This window comes from Sinocyclocheilus anshuiensis, unplaced genomic scaffold (assembly GCF_001515605.1).
Source record: "Sinocyclocheilus anshuiensis isolate Anshui unplaced genomic scaffold, SAMN03320099.WGS_v1.1 scaffold1010, whole genome shotgun sequence".
In the NCBI taxonomy this organism is placed as follows: domain Eukaryota; kingdom Metazoa; phylum Chordata; class Actinopteri; order Cypriniformes; family Cyprinidae; genus Sinocyclocheilus; species Sinocyclocheilus anshuiensis.
In genome coordinates this window covers 185,710-199,109 of record NW_015537936.1, presented here as the reverse complement: position 1 = coordinate 199,109, position 13,400 = coordinate 185,710, and the positions used below count along the sequence as shown (strand labels likewise).

The 13,400-nt window shown below is 34.0% G+C and overlaps 1 protein-coding gene across 2 annotated transcripts in view; it reads right to left on the bottom strand.

Moving 5' to 3' along the window:
- Positions 1 to 3,012: 3,012 nt before the first annotated feature.
- The window catches only part of fam168a (family with sequence similarity 168 member A), a 49,054-nt gene continuing 38,666 nt past the window's right edge, over positions 3,013 to 13,400 (bottom strand). For both annotated transcript variants that reach the window (XM_016447483.1, XM_016447491.1), the window contains 5 exons: positions 11,744 to 11,869; positions 7,644 to 7,786; positions 6,443 to 6,617; positions 4,721 to 4,851; positions 3,013 to 4,636 (listed from right to left, as the gene is read on the bottom strand). In XM_016447483.1, coding sequence (XP_016302969.1) covers positions 4,739 to 4,851; positions 6,443 to 6,617; positions 7,644 to 7,786; positions 11,744 to 11,869 — 557 coding nt within the window. In that variant the 3' untranslated portion in view covers positions 3,013 to 4,636; positions 4,721 to 4,738. The remainder of the gene's footprint in view (positions 4,637 to 4,720; positions 4,852 to 6,442; positions 6,618 to 7,643; positions 7,787 to 11,743; positions 11,870 to 13,400) is intronic.

Sequence of the window (13,400 nt, the reverse complement as noted above, 5' to 3'; positions counted from 1 at the left end):
TTATTGATTTATTTTCAGGATTCTTTGATGAATAGAAAGTTCAAAAGAACAGCATTTATCTGAAATAGAAAGCTTTCATTATAAAGAATAGAATTATATTTTATATATATCTTTATATTCAGATTAAATGCTCCCATTCAAAAGTTTGGGGTCAGTAAGATGTTTTTTTTTTTAAAGAAATTAATACTTTTATTGAGGAAGAATGCATTCAATTGATCAAAAGTGTCAGTAAAGACATTTATATTACAAAAGGTTTCTATTTCCGCATACATATATATATACATACATATATACATACATATATATATACACATACACGCACACAAATATATCAGAAGTATTAAAATATTACAAGTTTTATTACTATAATATGTAATATTGCCATGCTATTCTATATGTCATACAGTTTTTTTAGACCCTTATACATACCTTGCAGTAAACTGAAGCCTCTTCCTATTATTTAGGGTTTAACGGTTATTTATGGGTAAATCTTTCTTTTAATAATAATTCAACCATTTGACATTAAATTTAATTGACAAGACACAAAAAAAAGAACCCTTCAATCCTTGATGCGTGTGGGAGGGAAAAAAAACAAACTTTTTTTTTGGAAAGATTTTAATAGTTATTGAATGTTCTACATCTTACAGTAAATATTATACAATTACAAACTTGGCTTAATTATGTCACAGAGATCACTAACTGATCTTCAAAAACAAAACAAAACAATAAAAAAAAACCCAAATAATAAAAACAGTTTTACACTTCATTTCACAAGCCTGATGTGGGTCTCCTTGCTCAAACGGTCAAACAGCACGGTCTGGACCGCACTGGCGAAAACACGCTCGGACCTGCCAGAACCTCGCAGGAACGAGACCTCCATGCTGCCAGAACTACGCAGTAGTGCGTCATACATACTATGGGGCAAGGGCTCTTGAACACTCACTGAAGGGAGAAAAATTCTGGAAGACTTTCCCCTTTTTGCTTTACATTTAGAATGCAAACAACAAAGTCTTAATTTTCATACGGGTCAAACACAAATAGCTGTTTTCCTAAACAGTAGCGTGAAATAGCAAGCCCTCGTTTGTTTGCGTCAAAGCCTATGGTACATATCACAGGTTTTCAGCAAGAGCGTGAAAGCAGTGCCACAATTACTTTAGAAATACCTTTACATACTGGTGACGTGACACTGACTTCACTAGAGCTAATAACCCGTTGCATGCATCACGGGTGCTAGTAAACAATCCTTTGATCGATGCCCTGAAACCAAAGAAGAGAACAGTGCATGGGTTTGCAATAGCAACATCAAAACGATCCAAACAGAAAAAAAACAGGAAACCGAAGCCTCTTCCACACCACGACCGGGCGAAAAAACACCCAGAAAAGACCACCTGATTTCACACGGAAAATGGATCAGTTTATTTTAAAATGGGAGAAACACATCAAAAACCCTCGCCGCTGGAATAATGTGTGGCGAGCAGGAAAATATCGGAGTATTGATACAACTGTTCAGGTTTAAAGGAATAATTCATCCAAAAATTACAGTTCTGTTATCATTTTAACTTTTTTTTCCTCACAATGTTTCATTTTTGGATGATCTGTCCCTTTAAATTCATGATGACCCTGCATTAAAACGTCCTACATGCCTGTAACTTCAACATATCATTTTCACAAAAAGCTCAGCAATTATTTTAACCGTAGCTGCAGAATCGCTGAACCCTGTCCTCCTTGAAAAGAAGAAGAGAAAGACAGACAGACAGAAAGACAGACAGACAGGGGAAATGCATGTAGAGGAAGAGGAAACCCTTTGAAGACTTGTGCTCTGAAATGCCTCTCAACCACATGGACTGTATCACTCCACTCCAGATCAACCATAAAGATCTCCTATTTAAGAAAAATGAACATCAAGCATTAATTAAAACTTTAAATAACACTTATGTAAAGCGCCTAAATTACATGTCAGAGTGGATGGTAACGTCCTTGAATCATTTTGCAGTGTAAAAGGTCACTTTCAGTTCAGAGTGTCATATGTCGACTACAGTGATTAAATGCATCAGACAAGTCTCGTGATGCAAACTTATGCAAAGACACAGAAAATATAGTTCACTGCTTGATATGTATAAGTATAAGACTGTATAAAGATCAGAAAAGGAAAGTGTAGGGCGGAGAGCGCAGGAAAATGGCATCATATGTCATCAAAACAGAGACAGAGTATGTGAACATGCTGTGAATTACGAGATTTTCATTTAATAATCAATAAATGAGCTGGTTTGACTGATTTGCATTACTTATTGATGACATCATGTGAATAAAATTCCATCGTTAGACAAATATTACATATACCAAAGCTTTTGACTCGCTTTTGCCAAACAGATTTGCCCTTAAAATAAGAAAATTATTATACTGCAATGAAGTTACAGTAATTTTCAGATGAATCTCATGGAACCTGTCAAGAACATGTCTATATATTTATATATTAGTGCTGTCAAACGATTAATCGCGATTAATCACATCCAAAATATTTTTATTATATTATATTTTATTATTATTTTTATGACAATTTCCTCTTGAAATTTAGACAAATTATCCATGAATCATGGTAATATTTGTTGTACTGCCTTTGTTGATGTAAATGAAAAATATCGTAAAAAAAGAATCTAAAAAGAATCACTATTTAGAGTAATACAAATAACCATAAAAAAAACTACAGGATGTTTTACAGTAATGAGAATTTGTGGAAAAATTTGCTTAATTATTCAGAAAATAAAGCAAAAAAACAAAACAAAAAACAGGCTTCACTTAATTTTAATCACATCCAAAATAAACGTTTTTGTTTACATAATATGTGTGGGTACTGTGTAAATTTATTATGTATATAAATACACACACATACAGTATATATTTCGAAAATATTGACATGTATATATTTATATTCATATTATTTATGTTATATATAAATATTTAAAATAGAAATAAAATTTTTCTTAAATATATACATGCATGTGTGTATGCAATTCAACATGATGCAACCATGCTTCGCAAGGGCATAGTTTCCATCTGATTACACTATACTGCATTCACCCGCATGACACATGCATTACTAGACGTTATGACTTTCACATAAGATCAGAGAATCGCTTCTTCCCACTTTTGAGTGTACTATATATCGCAATGGTGGTCGCTTAGCCAACAAAACAACGAAAAGAGTGATACTGTTCTGTACTGACAATAATATTACTTCCAGAGACATGACCAAGACTAATGGTTTGCAGAGTAAATGCTTGATTTTCTTAATTACATCATTAAATATGAGAGTGTACCGTATAATTGGTTATTAAGTTACGTCTATTTGTCAATGTGCAATGCTTGGGTATGATAACAACATTTCATAGAATACTTGATATGTCACTTCTGAGTACACTATTCATGGATACAGGCGAGGCCTCGGGACAGGAAATCAAAATTCTCTCTTTATCTCTCTACAAATGCTGTAAATTACAATTAAACGCCATTCAAGCAGGCCGTTCGTATTATTGCATTGAACAACTCCGTTTCTACGCCTAAAATCTGTGCAACTATTCACAGAGGACCAGGGGTCAGACCCACTCTAGAGCCGGAGCTGATTGGAAATGAATGCTGGAACGCCATCCCTCCCGTGTGTGTTTTTTTTGTTGCTTTTAGTGCTATCTACGATGCCGCAAAGTCCCTTTGAATCGGATGCGATCCTAATCGTTCCGTCAGAGTAGCATCTGTTCTGTCTGGCCTCAAAGTTGGCACACGTTTCGATGCCCGCGGGACGACATCGCACCCAGAGGCTCCAGCTAAGTGCCACTGCTAGATTTTTTTCCCTCAATATTCACCGTGAGCGCATGCCGCGAGAGCACCCCTGCGCGCACATTTTTATAAATCGCATATACACGTTATAGTTCGAAGCTTACGCTATCCTGACACATAAGCTAATAAAGTAACCGGCTCACTCAAACGTTCTCTATTTAGTGAATAACTAAGATTACTGTATGTACTCGATATCCTAATGAAGGTTAAACCACGTTTGCACTGCCCTACTATTGATATATTCCTTACAAATCTACATGAACAGCTACAAGCTGGAAGACACCCTTGTTATCGATGACAGAACGAAATGAGGGAGAAATGAAATTTCTTTGAACGATTCCCAAGCGCTTTGGGAAGATTGAAATGAAACTCTGCTGTAAATAAATAAAAGAAAACCAACCCTGTGCTAATATCTAAAGGTTATACAATTTGGCAGCGTAAGTGGATGATTATAATCCGAGTGGTGCTGATATTCCTACACACCAGCGTTTATACTGAACACAAAGACGGGTCGTGATTGGTCGAAATCATTCTGGAGTTCTTATAGAATAACTATGGAACAATGAAGAATTAAAATAACCTAATGCAAGAACATCACCCCCCAAAAAAAAGAGAAGAAAAAAAAAAAATCAAAATGAAATAAAAAGATAAAAAGCAGCTTTTACAAAAACACGTAAGAATGCATAAAGTGGCCCTTGCACTTTTTTTCTCTTTTTGTTCTTGCAAACAGACGTGGCGCCTCACTGTTGAGCACAGAGCGCCGATGTAAGATTTGAGTAGTTGCATACAATGTTTGACTCCAGATCTGTGAAGGAGAGAGAGAGAAAACGAGAAGAAGTCAGCGATTGCTCTGCACTGGGTGGAATGAGTCATGTGGGCGGGATCTCACATGATTGGCAGGTGGGCTCTACCAGTGAGGTGGCACGTAGCTGTACCCAGGTGTTCCTTGGGGTCGGTACGTTGGCACGGTGACGGGGTGTGCTCCGATCTGAGTGTGCTGAGGGGTGGTCAGCAGCGTTCCTGTTGGGAGAGATTTTTAAATCAAAATGTCCACTATTAGTCCTGGAACCAATATAAGAACAATCCTGTGCTTCCTTACTGCTGAACTAAGAGAGTCTATAGATGCCAGTAGATGTCATTTTGAATAAATCTAATTCATAAATTCAAAACTTGTATTATATTAATATATATATATATTTTTAATAGCTTTTATACATTATATAAAATATTTTTTTATATAACATATACATTTTATTAGAAATACAATTTTATAATTGTTTAATATATAATAAATTCTGATGAAAAATTTTAAGGACTAATTTTTTACATTTTAAATATGTTTTTATATTTAACCAAAAATGTAATCAAATATATGTATTTGCGCACACACAATTATATATATAGTGTTTTATTGTGATTTATTTATTTTAATACATCTAATTAATACATTAAAAACATTTATTATATAAATGTTATATTAATTTACTGTTTTTTATTATAAAATTCCCAAAAATGATTTAGAAATATATGATAAAAATAATATATACTCAAATATAGACATATATTTGTATTTAATAAAAAAAATACACCTTAATGCTGAACTAAAAGAGTTTTAAAGAGATGGCAGTAGTAGAAAAAATAAATCTAGTTAATAAACTAAAAAATTATTAAAAACATTGATTATATAACTATTTTATTATATATTTGAATTATAAAAAGTTTTATTTTAAAAGTTTTTATATATACATGGGTCAAAGACGAAAAAGGGTTTAAGCATAAAAACAATAAGTGTAATGCTGCTTTAAAAAAAAAAAAAAAAAAAAAAAAAAATTTTTTTTTTTTATTTTAGAGATGAAGGTTATCCTCTGTTTCGGCAGGGAAGAATTGGTTATCCTCTGTTAAGACAGGGAAGATTAACATTACGTGTTAATATTTGTTACCCTCTGTTTAAGCAGGGAAGTTTAGCGTAAAGTGCTAGTAAATTTGTTATCCTCTGCCTTGCCAAGGAAGGTTAAATTTACAACAAAAATCAATTTATGACATATTAAAAGACTAATTACTTTCACCCCAAATACTAATTAGCTGTAAATTTTACATTTTTAAAATTTGCCACTATTCTAGGTTTTGCCCATTTGTCAGTAAGAATTTTTACTCATTTAAAACACAATAAAATTTAATATGCTCCCTTATTCTTTTATATATTTTAATATGTACACGTCAGAATAAGCATGTTGTTTGAATTTTTACATAAATATTGTGTTACACTGAATGACAACGTAACAATTTCAACCAAATTTTAACATTTTATTCTCCAAAAACTTATTTGAAACCTAAAAAGTAGACACTTTACTTACATTTAATGTGCTTTCTATGGACATATAATTTTTGTAAACACTTTTGTAAATTTCTTTTGATGCGGACATCTTAATGTCTTTGACCCACACACACACACACACACACACACATATACCTAATATACCTATTGCTGAAGTAGAAGAGTCTGCGTATATTTGTAGTTGCATTTCTAATACACATCGAAGTATACGTTAATTTAGAATTTTTTTATATAATTTCTTAGCTTCAACAATATTCAAATTTTTGAGCATCTCACCGGCAGACATGGCCATCGTTGTTCCGGCCACCATGCCCATGGCCATGCTGTTGGAGCGGGGTGCAGGTACAGGAGCGGGGTAGATGGCGGAGGGGATGCTATTGGGCTGGACCACGGTGGTGTGGTGGATTACATGAGGCTGGGCGGCGTACACTGGCTGCGTGTAATAAGCACCCTGAGAACAAGACCAACTCAAATTACAAAAGACCAGTGACGGGGAGCTGAAAGGGTGAAGGTTCAAAACCTGTAAGGCATGATTCACTGTGTTGTGATGCTGGGTGTCATGGGAACAAATCCCAAATAGTCCTGGTTGTGTGGCAAATAAAGGGTCTAAGGTGATGATTACAAAACATCAAGCAACCAAAATGACTCTAGTGATGGTTTTAGATCCTAAACCACATTACTTTAGCATTTATCAGATGACTGTATCAGTGTTGATGCAGTACCATAGCAAACTATTACAAAACATTTTTGGTAATTCAAATAAAGCTGAAATAAAATATAAATATTAGATGAAAAACCTCAACTATCAAATAAACTTTTTGAGTTGTAGCACTAAAACGAAAATAAATAAAAAATAAATATACATATTTAAAACAAAAATAAAAACTACTACAGAAATATAAAAAAATACAAAAGCAGAAAAAAATACAAATTAAAAATTAAACTTGAAAATACGAAAATAGAACTAATTCAATATATTAATGCATACTATGAATAATAGTAAAATAACACTGTACTAAATGACTAGCATATGTATTACACTCAAAAGTATTTAAAATAACAATACGATACTTTTTGATACTAAAACAGTCCATTTTACTTCTTTGATGTGAATTATTTGGGTAAAACAATATTCTATAATGAAAAAATTTATTATTTTATTAACTGGGTATTGATTTCAGTGTTATTTGGATCATTGTTTGATATTACTGCTGTCATCTTTATTGCACAAATGCATTGACAATTAGCAAGATTTTACAATGCTTGCATAGCTATGGTTTGACCTCGATGACGTCATTTCAGGTCAAGCAAGTTAATAGATGCTGAAAGAACATGTCAAAACAACACTTTTTCCTGATGAATAATGCAGAATAAGATTAGAAGAGTCAACTTTGATTTCTCTCCTAGTCAAAACACAACAAAACATTAAGCTAATCATGGACTGCGGTGTAATTCCAGTTTGTTCCGGGTCACTTACCTGAGCATAGAGGTTCTGCTGGGGATAGGCACTTCTAATGGGGTACATGGCCGTCTGGTAGGGGTTAGGAGACGGGGAATAGGGTGGAGGGGCTCCATTGGTCTGAGTAGGGGGCACTTTATAAGGCGTTCCTGCAGTATATCCTGAAACACAGAACGAGACAGAGAGAGAGTGTCAAGTCAAGCAGGCATGTGCTAAACAACAATCGAATGAACATATGTCTAAAAAAATTTTTTTACACTTGTCCATGTCTCTGGTTTATGGAAGCCCATTTCCGCCACTGAATAAAAAAATTAAAAAAGGTTATTGTGACTTTTTATCTCACAATTCTGACTTTTTTCACAGAATTGTGAGATATAAACTCGCAACTGCGAGTTATAAAGTCAGAATTACAAGATATAAAGTCAGAATTGCAAGTTATAAAGTCAGAATTGTGAGATATAAAGTCACAATTGCGAGTTATTTATTTATTTATTTACTTTTACCTTTATCTAACCAGGAAATTAAAAACTCTTGAGATTTAAAATCTCATTTACAAGAGGGTCCTGTCCAGGATAGGCAGCACATTTAGTTACACATAAAACAAAATACATTCGTTTACATACACAGAAACATACACAAATCACTCAAAACATTTACAATCAGGTGATTATAAAGTCAGAATTGCAAGATATAAAGTCAGAATTGTGAGATATAAACTCATAATTGCGAGTTATAAAGTCAGAATTGCAAGATAAAAACTCGCAATTCTGACTTTTTTTCTCGCAATTCTGACTTTTTTCTCAAAATTGTTAGATATAAACTCGCCAATTGCGAGAAAAAAAGTCAGAATTGCGAGATATAAACTCACAAATCTGAGAAAAAAAGTCTGAATTGTGAGTCTATATCTCGCAGTTCTGACTTTATTTCTCAGAATTGCGACTCGCAATTGCGAGTTTATATCTCACAATGAAATGTAATAAGCTGAAGTATTTTATATTTTTTAAATAAATTTGATGTCAGGTAACGTTTCAAGTAACGAAAATGTTTTTTATGGATTTCGTTATCTCTGAAAAGCAACATATTTTCTTTTGTGTCAGATTGGGCTTATGATGTCTTTAAAGCGCTGTCTAGTTAAGCAGCTCACTAGGGTTTGTGACAGGTAATATCTCACATTGCATAATGTAGACATACAGTCTGAGATCTAAGGTTTCATTCTCACTGTAGACAGTCAGCAGGGCTTTTGGACTTGGATTGCAGCGTTAAATGAGTGTTGCGGGACTGAATTAGACAGATTGAATGGCTCAGCTAGACTAAAGAGAGTTGAATCCGGTGTGTTGCATCAGTGGTTGGTTAAACGTGTAGAAATTACTGACAGCTTGTCTTCGGTATGTAGGGAATCTGTTGGTGTGTTGCGTAACTAATAACGCCTCAAGCAATGTATTCTTCTCATTTGTGCAGCTGATGTCGCATTCATGTGCATTTTTTACTACTTTGTTGTCAACAATCCTCCAATAAAAGCCAGATGGTGTGTGTAGAAAAAGAGAAAGTCTGTCAGTGTGTGTTTGCTTGTTCAGTATGTGATATTTCTGACTTGAAATGTGGCACACTTGTAGAATTACAGCGCACTCCCACCTTAGAACTCTAGTGTGCTTTACTGTTGCTCACCAGAAGGGGGCGACATGGAGGTTTTGGAAATCCAACCAGTATGGAAGCCCGTTTCCGCCACTGAATAAAAAAAAAAATATCTGACTTTTTTTCTCATAATTGCGTGATAAAAACTCGCAATTCTGACGTTATTTATCAGAATTGTGATACAAACTTGCAGTTCTGACTTTATTTCTCAGAATTGCGACTTTATATCACGCAATTCTGACTTTTTCTCATAATTGCATGATAAAAACTCGCAATTCTGACTTTATTTATCAGAATTGTGATACAAACTTGCAATTCTGACTTTTTTCTCAGAATTGCGTGATATAAACTCGCAGTTGCAAGTTAAAAAGTCATAATTGTGAGATATAAACTCGCAATTATGACTTTTTAACTTGCAACTGCGAGTTTATATCACGCAATTCTGAGAAAAAAGTCAGAATTGCAAGTTTGTATCACAATTCTGATAAATAAAGTCAGAATTGCGAGTTTTTATCATGCAATTATGAGAAAAAGTCAGAATTGCGTGATATAAAGTCGCAATTCTGAGAAATAAAGTCAGAACTGCAAGTTTGTATCACAATTCTGATAAATAACGTCAGAATTGCGAGTTTTTATCACGCAATTATGAGAAAAAAAGTCAGATATTTTTTTTTTTATTCAGTGGCGGAAACGGGCTTCCATACTGGTTGGATTTCCAAAACCTCCATGTCGCCCCCTTCTGGTGAGCAACAGTAAAGCACACTAGAGTTCTAAGGTGGGAGTGCGCTGTAATTCTACAAGTGTGCCACATTTCAAGTCAGAAATATCACATACTGAACAAGCAAACACACACTGACAGACTTTCTCTTTTTCTACACACACCATCTGGCTTTTATTGGAGGATTGTTGACAACAAAGTAGTAAAAAATGCACATGAATGCGACATCAGCTGCACAAATGAGAAGAATACATTGCTTGAGGCTTTATTAGTTACGCAACACACCAACAGATTCCCTACATACCGAAGACAAGCTGTCAGTAATTTCTACACATTTAACCAACCACTGATGCAACACACCGGATTCAACTCTCTTTAGTCTAGCTGAGCCATTCAATCTGTCTAATTCAGTCCCGCAACACTCATTTAACGCTGCAATCCAAGTCCAAAAGCCCTGCTGACTGTCTACAGTGAGAATGAAACCTTAGATCTCAGACTGTATGTCTACATTATGCAATGTGAGATATTACCTGTCACAAACCCTAGTGAGCTGCTTAACTAGACAGCGCTTTAAAGACATCATAAGCCCAATCTGACACAAAAGAAAATATGTTGCTTTTCAGAGATAACGAAATCCATAAAAAACATTTTCGTTACTTGAAACGTTACCTGACATCAAATTTATTTAAAAAATATAAAATACTTCAGCTTATTACATTTCGGTTAGTTCATGTTCATTTAGTTGATGTATTAAATTACCGAAACTAAAATAAAATGAATAAAAAACATAAAAAACTAATAGAAATGACAAAACAACACCACAAAATTACGAAAATTTAACGAAAACGTTAAAATTAAAATGGAAACTAAATAAACATATATTAATAAAAACTGTATTAGTATATCAATGATTTGAATTTTTGACCAAATTACTATAGCATTATCTTTTGCGGTGAGGACAATCCCAGAATGCATTGTGAAAAATCATTCAAACTGGCATACAAAGCGGAAAAAAATGGCAATTATAAATATGTTTATATAAAAACACTTTAAATCTTATTAAAATTCTATAAATCTATCTACAAAGCATATTTATTTTATATACTAATGTCAAATTGTATTGCAAACAATTATAAATTGAGTCTCCAGAGCACTTCATGTCAGTTGCGGTTATAATTCTAAGTCAAAATCAAAATAAATATAAAATAAGAATGTTAATTAATAGGCATAATAATTATTCAAAATAATATTTTGATTATATGATTTTTTAATATTTAACAAATCAATCATCAAAAATAAATAGATTACTACTGCAATAATTGTATTGTGCAATAAATTACATTTGAATATTAAAAATCACTATTATTATTAATATTATTATTTAAAATAATAATAAACAAAGCAATTTTTTTCTTGTATTTACGAAATTCGTATGGGTAAATAAATAAATAAAAAGTGATTCAAAAAAGTTTCATTTTGACTTAGGATGCTGCCTTATAGTTGCCTATGTAAGCAGTAGGCAGCAGGGTTTTGGAACAGAACTTGTTGTAAAGTGTGTTTACACAGCATGCATGAAAGTCTTTATGTGATCTAATCCTGCAGGGCCAAAAGTGTGTGTGTGTGTGTGTGCACACACGCTCAGGGGAAACAGAACAATGAGGGCAAGTGTTCTTCAGATGTAGTGTGGGGAAAGGGTGTGTGTGTTTGTGTGTTATAGAGTCACAGGGAACACACAGCAGTTACAGTAGAGTATAGTAATGATATTTACTGAATGCTGTAGATGAGGCCTGGTACTGCCTGCTCTCTGAGCCAGCGTCCATGGCCAGGTCATAGGAGCCTTCTGCGGGCCCCGGAGCAGATGCCGTCTGGGGCCAGGCCTGCTTCACCAGCAGCACTGTCCCAAACAAACACAACAACACAAGAAGAGTTACACACATGCGTCACTATTGTGTGGCCATATCTTTATCTCCAAAAATCGCCCAGACTCTCCTCTCCTCCCCTCACAGTCCATCAGTAAACCTGCATTAACATAAACCCCAAAAGTAGGGCTCCAGAAGTAAAACTACTAGTCAACAAAAGGACAGATCTACCATAGAAACCACTGATTTCAATATTGAGTTAAATTGGCTACACTACCCATAATCCTGAAGCAAGAAGGTGCTGAATTGAGCATGGAAATTTTCCCAGGTTAGTGAAGCTAAAATGACCAAACTAGCTAGCTAGTTACCTAATATAGGATGTGGTGTGGTATAAAAGACAGTAATGTACTAAATGTTCTTTTATTTGTGATTGATATATTATTCTCTAATAGCAATAAAGATTTTTCTATAAAAAAAGTAAACATACACATAAAATATGTATATATAAAATAAAATAATATAATATACTATAATATAATATATTCTTCACTATAGGAAGACACCATAGGAAGAACATATCTATATGTGACCCTGGACCACAAAACCAGTCATAAGTGTCATTTTTTTAATGATTTTTGGCATAAAAGAAAAATCGATAATTTTGACCCATACATATATTGTTGGCCATTGCTACAAATATACCTGTGCTACTTATGACTGCTTTTGTGCTCTAGGGTCACATATATATAACATATCTATATATAGAGAGAATGCTAATGGCATAGAGGTTGGCATAGAGAATAAAGATCTAAGCAAGGTACACTGTAGGTTGAAATCCCTCATGAACTATTGGCCTTAAGAAAGCCACGTAACCCGGATTACTCCAGGAGGACTATCTCTGTAACAAGATTACTGGATGTTACGTCAGATAAACGCATCAGCAAAGTGATTAAAAGGTATTTAATTATAAGCCTTCCTTCCAAATGCAGCAATCCTGTCAGAGCCACAAGGGGGCGATGGTGTGAAATCACGAGATGTTCCCAAACACAAGAGAACAGAGGGACAAAGAGACTGCTGGAAACACAATGGCATGATGGGACTCTGCCGCATAGATGCCTCACACATGACTACCGCAGCACTTCAGCCTGCGCTTATGCATGATACGTATGATAATGATTAAATTATGACACTATAGGAAGAATAGTCTAAAAAGATCCATACATTTAATAGATACGTAGAGGTCGACCACTAGCAGATTTAGCCTATACTGATAATTAAAATAGAAAAACATGGTTGATAACTGATTATAGTTAGTAGTTATTAAAATCAATAATATGTTAGAAAACTTTCTACTTAATGTAAAATAGTGCAGAAATGTATCAAAAAATTTACAATGACTTAACAATGAGAACATTTTGTAATTATTAAAATCAGTTACAATCAGGGATTGAAATGAACTTTTTCACTCACCAGCCAATTTGGCTACTAAATTTTTAAGTTACCGGCCATTTATAACGTCTACTAGCCAAAAAAAAAAAAGACAGAAATACACCAAACGTTTGAGGC